Source organism: Cryptotermes secundus, unplaced genomic scaffold (assembly GCF_002891405.2).
Source record: "Cryptotermes secundus unplaced genomic scaffold, Csec_1.0 scaffold146, whole genome shotgun sequence".
NCBI lineage: Eukaryota > Metazoa > Arthropoda > Insecta > Blattodea > Kalotermitidae > Cryptotermes > Cryptotermes secundus.
This window is the reverse complement of record NW_019733838.1, coordinates 2,322,333-2,340,370: the sequence shown is the minus strand read 5'-3', so window position 1 is coordinate 2,340,370 and position 18,038 is coordinate 2,322,333. Positions and strand designations below refer to the sequence as shown.

The 18,038-nt window shown below is 37.8% G+C and overlaps 2 protein-coding genes across 3 annotated transcripts in view; one reads left to right on the top strand and one right to left on the bottom strand.

Moving 5' to 3' along the window:
* Positions 1-2,225, top strand: part of LOC111868198 (MICAL-like protein 1) — a 75,725-nt gene extending 73,500 nt beyond the window's left edge. For both annotated transcript variants that reach the window (XM_023858637.2, XM_023858638.2), the window contains exon 11: positions 363-2,225. In XM_023858637.2, coding sequence (XP_023714405.1) covers positions 363-568 — 206 coding nt within the window. In that variant the 3' untranslated portion in view covers positions 569-2,225. The remainder of the gene's footprint in view (positions 1-362) is intronic.
* A 6,635-nt stretch (positions 2,226-8,860) lies between these two features.
* LOC111868195 (NADH dehydrogenase [ubiquinone] 1 alpha subcomplex subunit 6) lies at positions 8,861-12,242 on the bottom strand. The gene is made up of 3 exons (XM_023858632.2): positions 12,079-12,242; positions 10,043-10,158; positions 8,861-9,143 (listed from the first exon to the last, which is right to left on the bottom strand). Exons 1-3 carry the CDS (start codon positions 12,206-12,208, stop codon positions 9,015-9,017), a joined length of 375 nt encoding a protein of 124 aa, XP_023714400.1. The 5' UTR covers positions 12,209-12,242; the 3' UTR covers positions 8,861-9,014.
* Positions 12,243-18,038: the final 5,796 nt, after the last annotated feature.

Genomic DNA, 18,038 nt, shown 5'->3' with positions numbered 1-18,038 from the left:
AGTCAAAGAGTTAAACTTTTCAGTAATCATCTTGCAGTTTGTTTAGTAGGCCTACTACCAGGTGAAGCTCTTCCATGTGTAGAGAAACCTGCTGTTTTAATTCCATAATATTGAGGAAGTTGAAGCAAATTTGTCTCTAAAATTTCCTTTTCCTTTGTTCCTGTTTAGCTTATCGAGACATTATTGTCTCTGTCATGATGCATAGCTTGTCAACATTTTATATAGTCTTACAAATAAAGGATATTTTTCCCAGACTTTGTAGTACCAGTGATGTAACATTATCCTCAAGAATTTTGCTTTGCTTCCTCATTTTGCAGATGCTGTAAGTGAAAGTTATTATCAACTGTGTTTCTGTTTTTCAGCTAAAGGGAAGATTTCATGCCAAGAAGAAGTTACTTATTCAGATTCTTATTATGGAAAGATGAAGAAAAAGAAAAAAGACAAAGAGAAACATACTAAAAAGAAAACTTTGAAATCTGGGCTTGATGTGGACAAGGACATCGATGAGCGAGAAGAAGCAGTACCGAAACATGCCAAAGAGAAGAAGTCAAAGAGAAAATGGTTCTGAGCACCATACTGAAAGGTTTTTTCTGTGCTTGGGGCCAGTACACATATGTTAGTCCCAAACAGTTCCTTTGTCCAGAATAGTCCAGAATAACGTAACTTGTGCAGTGGTCATGAACGATAGCTTGAGAAGCATATGCAAGGAGATGACTGTGGTATACTTTAAAGCGCTAGCACAGCATTTCTAACATGTGGATGAAGAAAGTTACACAGTAAGGAGCTTCATAATATGTTCACTTCCCCTAATAATGTTAATGTGATTAAATCTAGGTGTAAGGAATGAGTAGAACATCTAGCACATAGAAGGGGAACAGAGAAATGCATGCAGAATTTGGGTTGGCAAACTTGAAAGGAAGAGACCAGTTGACAACTAGGTGTACATGTTGTAAATATAGTAAAATTCAATGTACATACATTTCTTTGTTGTCACCTGCTTGATGTATATAGAGGCTTCAGCCCTACATCATCTAAGAGAATCTTGCCTTTGAGTGGTACTAGCCAAAGTACCTGAAAATCCATTCCAACATTGCATTTCTTGCACTTTGTGAGGATGCTTCTTCTCCCATGTGCAGAACAGACATGACAGTTCATTCTCTTGGCTGAAGTGGTAGGCCAGTGATGTAAACTGGCTTCCTCTAATCAAGATATTGTAGTTGACAGAGCAGGGAGTCAACTTATGGGGCACTGTGGACGAGGAGGGCCCCTTGGAGCATGTTTCACACAAGGGCAGGAAGAAAGTCTCGATGTGACAGTTTCACACAACAGGATAAAACTGTTTAGAATCATCAGGTTCAGTAAATGTAATATAGAATCTGTATCCACTTCCAGGTCCGACAACTGATGGAACAGGTGTTTGTCATTCTGTCCACTTTGTCAGTATATCCTGTGTTCTTGTTACAGCTCATTGCAGTTGCTGGTTTTATGGCATTTCCATGTTCATCACAAAAATTTCATCCTGCTGGTGGACTGTGCATGTTCGCCATGACATTTGCTGATATGAAGTGCATGCACATCATTGCCGTTCTCAGTACATATGAATTTCAGAATTTCAGTTTCATCAGAATGTTTAGAAGAAGATAAAACTGAAAAGCAACTTATGTGGGATTCAAATTCTGATTGCTTTACTGAAGATGAAGCGAACAGTGCACATGACAGATGCTACAAAGACAAAAGAGTGCAAGAAACCTCATCAGCCACTACCAATACAGCCACCACCATGGGGTTATGAATATTTTTTCAATGGAGCAGTGGGGATAAATCTCAACAAAGCTCCACAAGTGAATAAGGATTACACAAGACTCTTTGTTCTCATATTGCATTTCACAGGTATCATCCATCTGCTGGTGGGACTAACAGATATTATCACCAGTACCTGAACACACTTGAAGACGGATCATCCCCCCTCCCCGACATGACCAACTCAGAGATGTTTCTGTTTCTAGGGATCATTATTCAAATGGGACATGACATTAGAGATAGAGAATAAGGGACTGTTGGGTGACTGCTGAATAATTTTTGACCTTTCTAGAGTAACACAATGAAGTGCGACAGATTTCTTTTTCTTTGCCTCCTTCGCTTTACGGACAACATTTAACCTCTTTGGTCCAGCATTGCTGGGCGCCACTTCTCTTTAACCGCTCTTTGCTGCCCACTGCTGGGAGCTACTTTTCTCTATAACCGTCCCTCACTCACCTTCTTTACCCCATTAGCTTGCCGCATGTTAATTGTCACTCCTTTCCTTTGTTCTTCTTTGGTTGGGTGCCAGTAAGCTCAACTGGTGTTGGCTTACAGTAATTATGGGTTTAATTAGGAAAGTAAGGTAAAGGTGATAGGAAACTAGTTCAGCTATCAATAAAGTTGAGATTCTTCCTCAGAGCATTTGATAAGGCCTCGCTTAGGCAGAGAAGGAATTAACACGATGCTACCTTTGCACTTAAAACACGGTGATCATTTATCAACACTTTTATTCACTCAATAACACACACAGTTAATATAGTGGATACTGGTATATAAGTCCTTAAATAGTTTTAGTCCTGGTACACTAGAAGTTATCAGAATGGTTTACACTTTGGCTTGTGGAATTTAGGCTTTGTCCGGAACAGCGGTGATACAAATTTTTCATCTAAACAGTTCATGAGTTGGCAGACAACTGAACTCAGCGACTTACTTCTCTGAAAACCCTGAGGTCCCTGGTCGTCAATTCCTCAGCTAAGTCAGTCCCTTTTAATTCCACTGATGGGTAATTTTGAAATCTAGGAGTTAACACAATTTTTGGATCTCCAGTCAGCTAGCTGTAGTGTGGGATTTTGATCCTTAAAGTCCTAACGTGGTTTTTGACAGCTCACTGACAGATAACCTGCTTGGCGTGGGTCTCCAGCATGCCCCCTTTTAAATTACGAGGTACTGGACCTGTCAGAGATCGTGTTCTCAAAGTTTGCTGCTGTGTTACTCTTAGAGAAAATTTCTAAGAAAAAGCCACAGGAGTACTTCCTGTGTAACAGTAAGACTGGGAATAAGTGAATTCCTGCAAACAAGAAGGTGACTATTACCTGCTATCTGCAATTCTTGTACTAAAGATTCTAATTATACCTAAAATTAGTGAGCGACAGTGGAGCAGTTACAAACAATATAGAAATTGACAGGCAAGCCAACAATTATGACCAACTATGGAAAATGAGGACTATTTTTGACACTCTAAATGATGCATACAAAAATTATTATAATCCTTCAGAGCATTTGGCTGTTGATGAAATAATTGTAAAATTCAAAGGCAGGGTAGTTTTTGGACAGTACATCCCAAAGGAACCCGAAAGTTGCAGAATCAAGATATTCAGGATCTGTGACACAGCTGGATATACTTACAGCTTGAAAGTATATGTAGGGAAAGACTAGATATATGCCGACCAAAATGTAACAGTCGCACATTCCACAGTTAGGGACCTCTGCAGAAGGATCGAGGGGGTTGGAGATAAACTTTACATGGACAATTTCTTTTTATCACCAGATTTATTTGACGAACCTACAACAAGGTTGCTGTGTACCAGTCAGATGAAGTCATAAGGGCTTACCGCAAGACTTATGCAACAGGAGACTTGAACTGAAGGAAGGAGACATTTGGGTTAGTGTGAGGGGTGACAAGAAAGATGTACATATGCTGATAAACGTGCAATTTCTGTGATCAATATGGAAGTTCCATAAAACCAGCAATTGTAGCAGACTACAACAAGTACATGGGATATGTTGACAATGTGGACAGAATGACAAACAACTATTGCATCAGTTGTTGGACCTGGAAATGGACAAAGATACTGTTCTTCCATTTACTGATCCTGATGATTCTACACAGTTTTATCCTGTTGTGTGAAACTGTCGCATCGAGACTTTCTTCCTGCCCTTGTGTGAAACATGCTGCAAGAGGCCCTCCGCAGTGTGCCATAAGTTGACCCCCTCCTCTGTCAACTACAATATCTTGACTAGAGGAGGCCAGTCGACATCACTGGCCAACCCCTTCAGCCAAGAGAATGAACTGTTGTGTCTGTTCTGCATGTGGGAAGAGAGGAGCATCCTCACAAAGTGCAAGAAATGCACTGTTGGATTGTGGATCCTCAGGTGCTTCAAGGAGTACCACACAAAGGCGAGATTCATTCGGATGAAGCAGGGTGAATCCTGTATAAATACATCAATCAGACAAAACCAGAGAAAGTGCTGTATCAGTACTCTACTTGGATTCAAATACAATGGCAAGTGAGTAATGGTGTGTAATGCTTGGAGATACAAGTTTAAAACATTGGGTGTTGTGCTCAAACAGGAATATGTACTTTAATTTTAATTTCATGCGTCCTGTTGTGTTATTATATACAATTCTTTATGGGAGTCTGTTGTAACACAACATAAAGATCAAGGTTAACATTACCTTACACATATCGGTGTTGCTTTATTGTAACTTGACAACACCACACACAGGACCGTTATTCCTCACCTCCCACTTATGCCTTAAAGACTAAATGCCCTCGGATCCTTGGTCTTTCATTTTTAAAAATACAGTAAGATATACAAAAAAGATTGTGTCTTGAAGTTGGTTGTTTTAAGCTATGAAAGCTGTGCATGAGTGAATGGTATGGGTATCAAAGACTGATGTGTTTTAAGCTATGAAAGCTGTGCGTGAGTGAATGGTATGGGTATCAAAGACTGATGCTGATGAGTGTATCTTTCACCATGTAACAGTTCTTGCTACTACACAGTTGACAGATACTAATCCATTGTATCTGAATTTCAGAATACATAGGGTGTACTTGTACGGAATTTCTCACTGTGTAATATCATCCATTCCCCCACTTACTTTATCTCTTTTGGGTCTATTGTAGTTTACTTAGCATGTTCTTTTCAACGCTGGAAATTCATTTTTCTCTCAGAGTAAGAGATCACATTTTACAACCATGTTTGTATGTTAGGGGTGGGCCATAAAAACCGGCCCCCGCATTGCAACCTTCAAAGATTATTGTGCTTCCTCTTGGATTAACCCTTTATTAATCCTACACTTTTAATAAAATGTAGGATCCTTTTTACAACCATACAAACCGGTAGTGAAAATTATATAAGATAGCATTCAGGCATTATAGTGATACACATACCACTGTTTTTCCAACTATATTGTACAGGTAGTCAGCTTACCTGTATATCAGTATGTTCTTAAAATGAAGCAAAGATGTGAATGGACTTTTAATTAACTTGTCATTAAGTCAGCAACAAGTTTATAGTTCATGATTAATCTAACAGGAGAAAATTTGAATATTGGTTTGAAATAGATGATATCGAATAGGGTGCAAAAGATAATATTTAGGTGTACGAGAGATGATATAAAGAAAGAATGAATATTACCCAAAGAGGAGCTTATACTTTTCACAGCACAGCACATTGAGATGATTAAATTAAGAAAATCAGCAGTTGTAAAAAGAAATTATAAATGCATACAAAACTTGGTAAGAAAACCATGATGAAAGAGGCTACTTGGGAGAGTTAATTGTAAATGGGAGTACACATAAAAAGTGGATCTTAAGGAATGAAATTTTGAAGATGTGAATTGGATTTAGCTAATACAGTTCATAGTAAACTTTTGTGATTATTCTTGGTGAACCTTTTATAGGGAATTTCTTGATTGATTTATTTATTCTTAGGTGTTATTTAATAACACTGTGTCAACTGCATAGGATATAATTCTGTCAGATAATATGGAAAAGTAATCATGAATGATGAGAAGATATGATCTGGAAGGAGGCATCATGGTTTATTTGAAGGTCATGTTCTGGCGTTTGCCTGGAGAGACTGACGCAGAGTATGAGAACTTACGTCAGAGTTACTGGTAAACACTGTGACTCTAAACACTAAATCAGTGTGATACTATTATAATGTCCAGAAAAGAATGGGAAAGTATAGATCTTGTTCCTATTCATTTGTTACAGGTGTTGACTTGATGTCTGGCTATAGGGCAGTCTGATTTTGGATTTATAAATATAAATAAATTGTACATACACTATTGTGAAAGAAATGCTGTACAGAAATAGTGATAATTAAATAACTATTTTCATATTCACAGAAGACTTTTCTAGGCTGCATCCCCTTGGCATGTACTAACATTGAAAATTACTGAAGATATTTGTCCACATATGCAGCTGAATTTAGATGCTTTATAAACTTCCATAGAATATACAGGGGTAGGACATAACAGGGAAACACTGCAGATATGCGACAGTGTAGTTGGTATAGTGACTGGCTATGGGCTGGATGGGCGTGGAGTGGGAATTCAAATCCCGGTAGTGGCCAGATTTTTATCTTCTCCAAATCATCCAGACCAGCTCTGGGGGCTCTTTCCCCAGGGGTAAAGCTGCCAGGGCTTGAAGCTGACCACTCACCTCCAGCTAGTGCTGAGGTCAAGAAAATGTGAATCTATACATCCACTCCCCCATACACCTTCATGGTGTAGTCCTTAAGCACAGGGACAATCTTACCTTTTTACAGATACTGTACACATTTCTTTATTATTATGGTGCTGGACCAACTTTTGACCTCAGTACAGCTGCAGTCCTTGGAATGGACTCGTACAAGTTTTGAACAGTCTCTAGTGGAATTTTATACCATTCTTCTTGAAGAACATCTTCAGGTTGCTTTAGAGGTGTTGGAGGTGGGAATTTGTTCCTCACTTGAGTCTCCAAAACTGACAAGTATAGTTCAATAATGTTCAGATATGGTGATTATGTTGGCCAGGGAAGTTGCTGAAGTTCACCTTCATGCTCTTCCAAACATGACTGAACAGTTCCAGCCATGTGAATGGGGGTATTGTCGTCTTGGAAAACTACATTGTTTTTTTGGAAATAACATCTGGATCATGGGATGCACCTGATCACCTGACCTGTCCACATACTCTTGTTGCAGTAATTTGGCCATGAAGGGTTTTTACCGTTCTTCCTTTCTCTTGCTGTTGTCGCCGCTGCCATCGCTGGTCGTTGGGCTCGCAGCTAGGTCGGGCTTTACCTGGCTCACCACTTCTCCAACTCCACCACTTCTCTTCACTATGGAAAAGGGGTACCAGGTCCAGGACTTGACCTGGCTTGTCTATGGGCGCCAGCAACTGTGGATACAGATGCGAAGTGAAGGGAAAAGGTAGACGGGATGAGGCACTGATGGTGATTGGGCTAGTCGTGGGTGGAGTGAGACTCTGGCTCAGGTCGTTCTCGGGCCTTACTCCGACGAGGAGAAAAGAACACACTGGAAACACAAGCACTTGGTACCACTTCCTTTATTGTTTTTGTAATCTGGAAGTCACTGAGATACAACTCAGATCGTTACTTTGCTACTCTCGATAAGGGAGAGCTTGGATTCTACAAAATGAGCGGGCTGTTGTTACTTGGTTACACACTCCTGCAAGCCTTGTCACAATGCACCGTTAGCACTATTACGTAGCACTTGGGGACTTGTATAGGTTACCAGTTCGCACTCACTCGCGTTTATTTTTCAATATTAATTTTCCTGATTTAACTTTCGAATACTCAGACATTATTTCACTTAACAGTCAATTGAGAGGGCTAGCTTCGCATCCGGTGAGTTTAACTGTTGTGGTGAGACTTACGAAAAAAAAACTCTCTATTTTTGAAGATTCAGAGGTCCTGTGAAATTTTGGGAATGCCTCGTTGCCATCCTCCAAATCCCCGGGTTGGCTGGATTTAGACAACATGGGGGGGGGCTTCGATCGAGTTTATCATTCCTCCAATGGTCAGCTGTTTTGCGGCAAAAGTTGGGTTTTTGCGCTTTCACGATCTTTCTGACACGGGGTGGATCGAGGGGGTTCAATCTTACAGTCTTCTAGGGGTAGGTCTGTGATGAATTTGAGGCCTAAATTGTCACATTCATTACACTCCAGAGAAAAAGGTTATTGTATGATATTTATACCTTGAATGAAGGGGAATTTGCTAAAGAATATTCAGAAGGTCTTAAATTTCTTTCTCTATTACAAGACAGCAGGTAATATTTGGATTCCTAAAACATTTGACTTCGTGACTAATCGGGTGTTGAAAAGTGCTCCCTTTCCTCGATTATTGAAACAGTTCGCGGCTCCTTTATAGAAGAAATTTTTAACAGTTTGAGAGTTATGACTGGTCAGAGGGCCATCTCTCTAAGTGACAAAAGGTTCTCTCCAGCGTCTTTTTGGACAGATTTCTCTTTTATTAGAGCATAGGACTCTTTGTAAAAGTAAGAAGAGCGTCAGGCTGGTTTGGTTTAAGTGTTTAAGTGGTTTGGTTTAAGATTGCGACCCATCATAAACTTTACCTTCTCGGAATTGCGTAAGCAAACTTTCAAGCTGTTGCTTCTTTAGAAATTTCTAGCTCGTCCCAAAATACCTTCCTCTTTTTGTGTCAACTGGGCTTCTCTCTTTCTATTTTCAAATTACATAGCACGCTCGGATAGGAGGGAGGCCTGACTTCCCTTCATGCCAATTGGGTTCAGATCCCTCTGGTGCTGATGGTGTATGATACCTTCCACAAATTTGGCAGAAGGTGGTACACATGGGGGGCGATTATATTGAAGGAATGTTAGTGTGTTTACCTCCGGTAATAAAGTAATTTCAGAACTACAGAGGTGTTGCCACTACTCTTTATCTGACCTTTGTATTTTTATAAGCTACAATAAAGATGTTTCTAATCTGCCATTAGTGTTTAATACAATGCAAAACAATGTCAAATATAATATATGATGGCAAGCTACAAATGACATTGTTATGGCAAAAAAAAAAAAAAAAAGGAAGTGCAAGGACGTATACAAGAAAATTTATTTACAGTCAATTCAGAATAACATTTAATATCTGTACAATAAGAGACTATCATAATATAAGCTTTTTAATAATCCACTACACAGTTCAACTGTGCAAGACTGATTCCTTACCATCTAATACCTTGATTTTATTCGTGACCCGCCAAGAATTTAGACAAGAAGTCTGTAGGTTTTGGTTCAACAGTTTCCTTGAAGTATGTCATTATATGACCCTTCTGCTTCCAAATTTCAACAGTTTCTTTAAGTTCCATCTGGCCCTGAACAACAAACAAAAATAAATTTAAAATTAAATAATGTGAATAAACATACTTCCACAAAAAGTACACTATCAGAAACTTGATCTGGTAATATTACATGATCTAGCCATGATGTCACTTCAATTTGGGGACCAGGTGGTCTAAGGAGAGAGTGTTAGACTTCTCATGAAAATGAAACTTCATGACTGTGAGGAACACAAGCGTTTCCATTATGGTTTGAAGCCCATATTAAGCTGCAGGTTCCCTCTGCGAGCCATAATCATCACCACCAATACCATTCTATCAGTAATGTAACAAGAGTTTGCATTTTAGGTCAACTGTTTAGTGGAAGTGTTAATCACATCAACATAATCATCCTTTATTTCAAGCTGAAATGTTATAAAGGCATACCTTGGAGATATTGCACGTTCAGTTTCAGATCACCTGAATAAAGCAGATATTGAAATAAAGATAGTCACATGAATTTTTCAGTTTTCCAACGCATATGAAAGTTATGTTTAAACTATACAGAAGTTTATTGAGTGTGCAATAGCATTATGCCTAAACAAATGTACATACCTTAATTAAAAAATACTTAACAGTGGCCAGAATATGAATCTGACCATTCACTTCCACCTAGTTCTGAAATCTAGAATGTGTGAAGCTTTACCACCATGCCCCCCTTTGTTCTTATGTACAAACTGGCAAGTAAGATAATAATTTGCATGCTTCCTATGCAGCAAGAAAAGCCACAATCTTAAGGATCTGAATAACAGTAAACATGAATAAAGCAAAGGTTTTTCATGTTGTGGCAAAGTATTTCAAGTGGCAGGTGGTCTAATGGTCCAGCCACCACGGTTCAAAATTTGGTCTCCTATAGGACAGTGAACAGAATATATAAACACATGTCATACACATACCTTAATAACAAGCATATCTATCACTCGTATATCTGTAACGTGACGGTTCTTTTCAAATTCTTCTCTGAGTTTGACTCGGCACTGTTCCACTGACTTTGGGATGTCATAGTCCATCACTAGAAAAGTTAAATATACTGAGGTCAGAAAATGATTCACATCTTTACATAATCGTACAGAATTATACTTGTTTACATATACAATTCTATGATAAATTCATAATAAACTTCTTAATGAGACAGAATAGGTGACATCTGAATGTCACAAAGCTATTTGCATCATTGAGAAGGAAGAACACATCAGGAACCTTTTATTTGGTGAAAAGGTACAGAACTGCCACTGAAAGGGTAGCAGAAAATAATAAAAGTCAATTCCAAAGAAGCACAGACATAAAGAATTGGATTCACTTTTGTATACTTATTTTTTCTAATATTCATGCCTTTAGCACAGTTACTACTGCTACTCTTTATTCTTCCTGTAGACCAATACATAAGTGATGTAGGGTACGTCACAGAAATAACAATCCCTTCTTCAGGAGCTAACAGTTCCTCAACTAGTCAAGAAAGTCATCATATTTATGGGACTTCTATGTTTATAAGCGCCCATCTCTTGCCCCTATTGTGAGCAATATGAATCCAGTCCATACACCTCCACCATATCTAAAATCCATTTTAATATATCCTCCCATCTATGCCTAGGTCTTCAAAGAGGTCACTTCAATTTCATATGCTTCATCTTCACTCGCATATGGACGGGCTACATGTTCTACCCATCTCATTCTCCTTCACTTGATTATCCTAATTTTTGTTTTTTAAATATTGTCTGGGAGAGAAAAAGATTCTGAACTGAATAGTAGTAAGCATGCTCTTAATTTATATATATATATATCTTAATGCAATTTTGAACTTTGCCAAATTTTCAGGACTGTTGGGTACTTTTAGGTTATGACTTTGTCCTTCAGCCTGCTGAAATTTATTTCTAGACCAACCCCCTTACTACGGTGTAATGGAGTTCTTTTTCTTTTTATTTGTAATATTTTTGTTCTAGTCCAATAAAGTATCAACATGAACCACGAGCTGATGTATTCTACTTAATTTAAATCCCTCCAGACTTTCTCGGACCTTTCTAACAGTGTTTTCCAAAACAATAGCCATAAATTATTGCCTTCTTTAAGACAATTCTGAATAAGAAATATATCAAACAAATGTTTATATTTAAGAATTTCTCTATAGGTTTTATTTAAACATCTTTAATTAGGCAATCACCCTACCCACCTCCTACTGGCAGCCCTTGGAAGGAGTAGGACTCTGGAGACAGCAGTCACTATCTCCCCAGCTAAAGTTGTTGGAAGGGAGTACTGTAATGGTGCCTAAATATCTTCAGGCCCCACTATGGGCCAGACAAAGATATACCCAGAGACCTCTCTAAAGAGGTCCCAGGATATTCTAGCCCTGCATTGGAGAGAAGAACTGTTGCATCCTCTGCTGCTGTCATAGGTCTTTGGATAGAGTCCAGTAACCTACTGACCTTGGGACAGGAAAAGATATAGTCTTGTAACAGACTTGATGGCTGACCACTGTATAATGAGGGTTTACATTAAAAGTTTGATAGAAGTTTATACATACAAGAATTTAATAATGACAGAATGTGATAATTAATGTCTGTCTTATCATCTTTGTTATAAATACTACTAGGACAAAGGATTCATTATTGAAAACAGAATTCAGTTCACGAAACCCAGATGGCTTCGCTCAATTCCGCCAGAATGTTATTAATACCTGCCAATTTATACATTTTCGAATATTCAATATGAATCTGTTTCAACCTAGCTTCAGTTCTGATGGCTCATGTGTGTACTCCAGTCTGTCAATCATGGTTAAATAGAACTGCGTTCAATAGTTGACAGAAGTAATTCTTCTACCTCTTCAAAATACTGTGGGAATATACGAGCAAATCAGTATAAATAACTGTTAACACTTCATGTGCTGGTTAGGATTATGTTTACTGAATTATTATTTTACCATACATACGATACCTACCAACGTATGGTATTTGTCTATACCATGCTTTATATAAATTAAAAACTCTCTTCCTCGCCTCGCTACGATCAACGGATAAAATTGGTCGTACTTGTTGTACCACTTTCCTAACAGATTCCTGCGTCGCCATGATATTGCTGACTTAGCAGACGAAAAGTGCCGTCAGGAATACCATACAACAACAACAACGAAATTCCCTTTAAGAGATAACGGAAGTATAAACAAAAAGGTAAAGTTGTCCATGTACTTAAATACTTAAGCCCTGCAACATGATGGCGTATGGGGGAGTGGATGCATAGATCCACATTTTCTTGTCCTCAGCAGTAGTTGCACGTGAGTGGTCAACTTCACGTCCCAGTCGCTTTACCCCCGAGGAATGAACCGCCGGTACCCATTGGATAGGGGGGTGGGTGGACCCCAGAGCGGGTCTAAACGACGTGGAGAAAATTCTTGACCCTACCGGGACTCGAACTCCGACCCTTGTCGCCAACACATGATCCATAATTATTGTCGCTCTCTGCTTTGCCCAACATTAGCGCTGAGTTGCATATCTACAAAAAATATCTGGAAAGTATAGATACAAAGTGCAGAAAATGTTTGTAAAGCAATTTTTTATTCACTTGTAGCACGTTTACAACACCCCGTTATTTACTTTTCAACATAGTCACCATGGATCGCAATGCACTTTGTGAACCGGGAACGAGTTGTTTTATTCCGACTACGTAGAAAACTCCAGCCTGTTCTCATAGGTCGTGACGGTTGTATTCGGTTGTAATTATGGTAATTATGTATGTTGTAGTTGGTAGCGTTGGTAGTAGTGTTTGAGCGTGTTTGACAGTGGTGTGTGGAGAAGTATGAAAATTAATACATCTAAAGGATTGTACAAATATTTATTGCGGGAATGCCAGAAACTTCCGGAAGATGCCCGCGAATTTTACAAGCACACAGTAAAACAGGTAAGATATACGTAACAAAAACGTGTTGTTAAAAAAGAAAATTAAATGGCTAAATTTTGTGAGACACTCGGTGATGGCTTTGGCACTTGTGGCGCACAGATGCTGAAGTAGGGATAGAGAGGTAGTGTGTAAATCATTCCTTGGTATCTAGAAAGCAGGGTTTAGGACAAGTCAGAGAACGATATATCACATTTAGACATTGCCTAGAAACACAGTACAAGTACAAAACGTTTCGCAGGAACAAAATATAGTGGTCTAAGTCGCATACGAAATAATGCCACGAACGTACCGATAAAATAGATAAAGGAAAGGAAGATTGATTCCACTCCAGGATTTATCTTTTGTTCTCGTCCATTGTGGAGTTGTACAGTTATGTTTTGAAATTAACAAGCTGTCTCCGATTTTTAAACTCGTTCAGTCTCTCTGAATGCCAAACCTAACTCCTTTAGACAAAATAATTTCTTCTTGCATCTTAATTTTACCTGCTTGCATGATTATATTTAGTAGGACTTATTTCATCTGTATCATCAGTAGTAGTACTAGATTATTCCTAGATTATTCTAGTCCTTTATTGTTACTACTCCTTATTTTTACTTCATGTTCCAGTTTCACTATCAAGGCATTCATAACCTCTCTCACACCTGGACAGACTGCCATGTGCCTAAATTCACATAGCTCTTCAAAATCGAGCTCCACATCTAAAATATCATCTCTATAATCTCCCTTATTTCCATGCATGATATTTGTAATGGCCGTCTTGTAGTGCACTCAATTTCATATATCACTTCTTACTACATGTTTCGGCAATATAGTGCCTTCTTCAGGTTCGTTATTTACGCTAAGCTATTACATTGTTTGCCGTCTTGTGTCTTTCATAAAATTATTTAGAAAGTACATTATTTGTCAACTATAATAAAATCTGTATATACTAAAACTTGTTAAGATTATTCATCTATATGTCTTAATTCAAACTCGCGTATAGTATGGTTCTTCCATTATGGGAATCATTTCTGTGTGTACCTGCAATTTGAAAATGGTACTTATTATTATTACTTTCAGCTTCTATCTGTTATGTGTTGTGTTATAATTATTTCCATTATTCAACTTCCCGGTAACTCCACCATCTCTCTTTTGCACACAACTTATTTCTACATTCAATATAATATCACCATCAGACAACATCCACATCACTGCCGCCATTCCTAATCCAGATGTAATTAGTTCCATAGGGCTGAGTCATTGAGAAGCTTATAACTGCCCAATTATTCAAGAAACTCCCAGCATTATATGGATCCAGGAGGTGTATTGCCATGTTCAAAAGTGCCTGCGAGTGCTGCCTATCCTTAGCCAGATGATTCCAGTCCACAGCCTTCCATCCTATTTCCTTAAATTCCTTTTTAATAGTATCCTTGAAAGTTGTAGCTTAAAAATGCAGGAAAGCAGATTTTGTGTGTCCGGAACATATGGTTATATATGTTCCAAAATTTGGAAGTTCAGTTTAATTGGTTTGGTTTTATTACCTCAAGTTCATGTTTTAATATGTGAATTTTTCCACTACATTTGTGGAGTGAGAAAACCATGAATGCACTTGCCAGTGTGTTCTGAAGGTATTCTGTATGATTGTCTTTCTGAATTATGTTGGAAATATTTACAGAGCTTTAAGCAGCATGTCTTGGAATCAGATCCTGTACGAATAAAACAGATTATAGAGAGAGCACTGGAAGATGCATCGTGGGTTGTGAAAAAGGTATGTATGTAGTTCACATAGTATTGGTTCTGTTGTGTTAAGTACATGAAAATGCCTGATACCTGGAAGGCTGTCTTCTTGCATCCCCCCCTCCCCCCTTTGGGCCACATAGAATGGAATCTGAGGTTGGATTTTCAGCAGCAAGGCCTGTTTATGTTCTCAGATTCTGTGTTGAAATTATTTCTGGGAATGATACATTCTTTAATTTCTTTCTTGCAGAATTTTTGAATTAAAAGTTCAAAAGGTACGGCCCTTTGAATTTTATCAGGTACTGATGTTTGTTCGGGAAGACTTTTGCAGTTTATTCTGTCACTTTTTTTGGAGCCATAACAGAAATGTAGCCTAGCACTTCACAGTTTTTATTTCTGAACATCAAGTGGAGTAGAATTCCTAGGTCAAAGTTATTTACAATTTCTTTATTAAAACCGTCACAACACAACTATATCAAGGTCACTGCCTAGTTTGGCTCTGCTACATGTTTTGGCTATTAAAAGCCATCATCAGGCAAATAGATGGCAAACATAGTATATACACCACTGAACTGCTGTACTAATAAAACAGGATACAATAATAGTAATTGTATTAAAATACTTGGCGTACTTACTCACTCACTCACTCACTCACTCATGGAGCTGAGCCTTTCTGGAGGAGACACCAATTCTGCAGCTACTCAAGAATTTCCCAGCATTTTATGGAACCCGAAGGCCCATTACCATGTTCAAAAGAGCCCTCCACTGGTCCCTATCTTGAGCCAGACCAATCCAATCCTATCTCTCTAAGATCCATTATAATATTTTCCACCACCTACTCCATGGTTTTCCCAGTGGTGTCTTTCCTTCTGGCTTTCCCACCAATATTCTATATGCATTCCTCTTCTCCCCCATTCATGCTACATGCCCAGCCCATCTTATCCTCCTTGACTTGATCATTCTAATTATACTTGGAGAAGAGTACAAGTTATGAAGCTCCTCATTATGTAGTTTTCTCCAACCTCCTGTCACTCATCTCTCTTTGGTCCAAATATTCTTCTCAACAGCCTGTTCTCAAACACCCTTAGTCTGTGTTCCTCCCTTAGTGTCAAAGACGAAGTTTCACACCCATACAGAACCACAAGCAAAATTATAGTTTTGTATATTCTAATTTTTATGTTTTTGGACAGCAGACGAGAAGGCAAAAGGTTCTGGACTGAATGGTAGCAAGCATTACCCGAATTCAGTCTCCTCTTAATTTCCTCCTGAATCAGGTTTCGATCTGTTATCGTTATTCCCAAATATCTGAACTGTGCCACATTTTCAAAACATCTGTTTCCTGTCTTAATGTCATGATTTTGCCCTGCATTTTGGTGACGAGACAGTAACATATACTTAGTTTTCTCTGTGTTTACTTGTAGACCAACCTCTTTACTTGCGTCAAATAAAGTTTGTGTGTTTTTCTTTATGGTTTCTACATTATCACCCTAAAATACTTGGCATAAAAATACAATAAATTAGATTATATAAAACAAAAGTTATAGTATAAAAGAAGAATAAAATTCTTCGATTGATGCTTTACATCATCGAGTCAGTCATTGGTTTTTGTGATTTTGTTGTGTTCCCATGGACCAATTGGAGTATTCTGTATTTTGTGCATATATAATAAACTGTTATTGGAGGCTCATGATGTAGATATAGTACTATTAATGTTAATCTGAAAATGATATGAAAGTAATAGTATTAAATTTTGTTATAATCAACAGTTGATTTTGGTATTGAAGATATAGTGTATTATTTACTTACTATTTAGTCAGTTCCTCATCTTACAAAGTATTGTCCGTTCTGTAGGGAATGTAAACGACTGATTTGGTGATGTATGTTAAAAATTCAATGCAAGGGAGGGAGGGGGGAGGTAGAGGAAAGGTATATATAGAAGTGGTGGAAGGGGGTTATGACTGTATATTATGTTTCGTATGTATCATGATTACATCATATATAGGGTTAAACATTTTGGTAAAATTATCATTCAGTTGCAAATTTAGTTTGCTGATTTCGTAAATATGAAATCTTTCATATGTATCCAAGGTTCAGCCTTTCTTGCCGATATATAGAACTTCTAATGTTTTGTCTAACGTACTGTATTCATGTGTGGTGTCCAATATATGTTGAGCAAATTTGGAACTTTGTTATTTTTTATGTCTCGTATGTGTTCTCTGAGTCTGACCTTAAAGGTACGTCTGGTCTCTCCTATATATTTTAATGGACAGTCAGCACATAGTAGTTGGTAAACCCCACTAAGATTATACTTATCATTTCTGTCATCATTTATTTTTAACAGATGTTTTATATTGTTTTTTGTCTTATATGAGATACCAACATCAGTATTCTTTAAAGGTCTAGTAATAGATCTGATTTCATGGCCAAAATAGGTAAAGGTTGTCCATTTCTTTTTGTGTGTAGTATTTTTTTGTGGAGGGTTTTTGTGTTAGTTGTATGGTATTTAGTTGGTAGTTATTATTATTTATTATAGTTCTAACAATGTTTTGTTGTATGTTTTATTGTTATGTGAAAGGGGATGTTGATTCAATTGATTAATGAGAAAGTTTATAGCAGCTTTTTGTGTTCAAATGGGTTCAAAGCCGAAACATGTAGCAGAGCCAAACTAGGCACTGACCTTGATATAGTTGTGTTGTGATGGTTTTAGTAAATAAATTGTATATTATAACACAACAGGATGCGTGAAATGAAAAAAAAAAATCGAAGTTATTTTCCTATTTCTCATCGCTGGCAGGTACACCAGTGTAACAGTTTTCATTTAAAATATATTTGTAGCATGTAACACATAGATTATTGAAGGCATTGAACATAAATTATGTCTGTTAGGAACCTCTGAAAATTGTAGTGTTATTAGGATTATTGTCTGGGATGTGACACTGTATAGTGTGGTAGGTGGGTATCAGCATTTTGGAGGAACCTACTGCCTCCATATTCATGGACAGGCAAGCTCCATTGATTTATTGTACTTCTACCCTGAAGATAGATGCAATAGATTACTCCAGAATGTTGGTATCTATCTACCAAGCTACTTAATGTCACATGCCAGATGGCTGAATTAATGGTACTGCTGTAGGAACCATGAATTTACACACATCATTATGTTGTGATTTTCTTGGAGTATGATTCTACTTTTTATGTGGATTATACTAGGAATGTTGCTTATCTTCATATACATAAAGTATTATTTTTTTGTGAGAAACATGTTGTTTTATATTCACACCCTGCTCA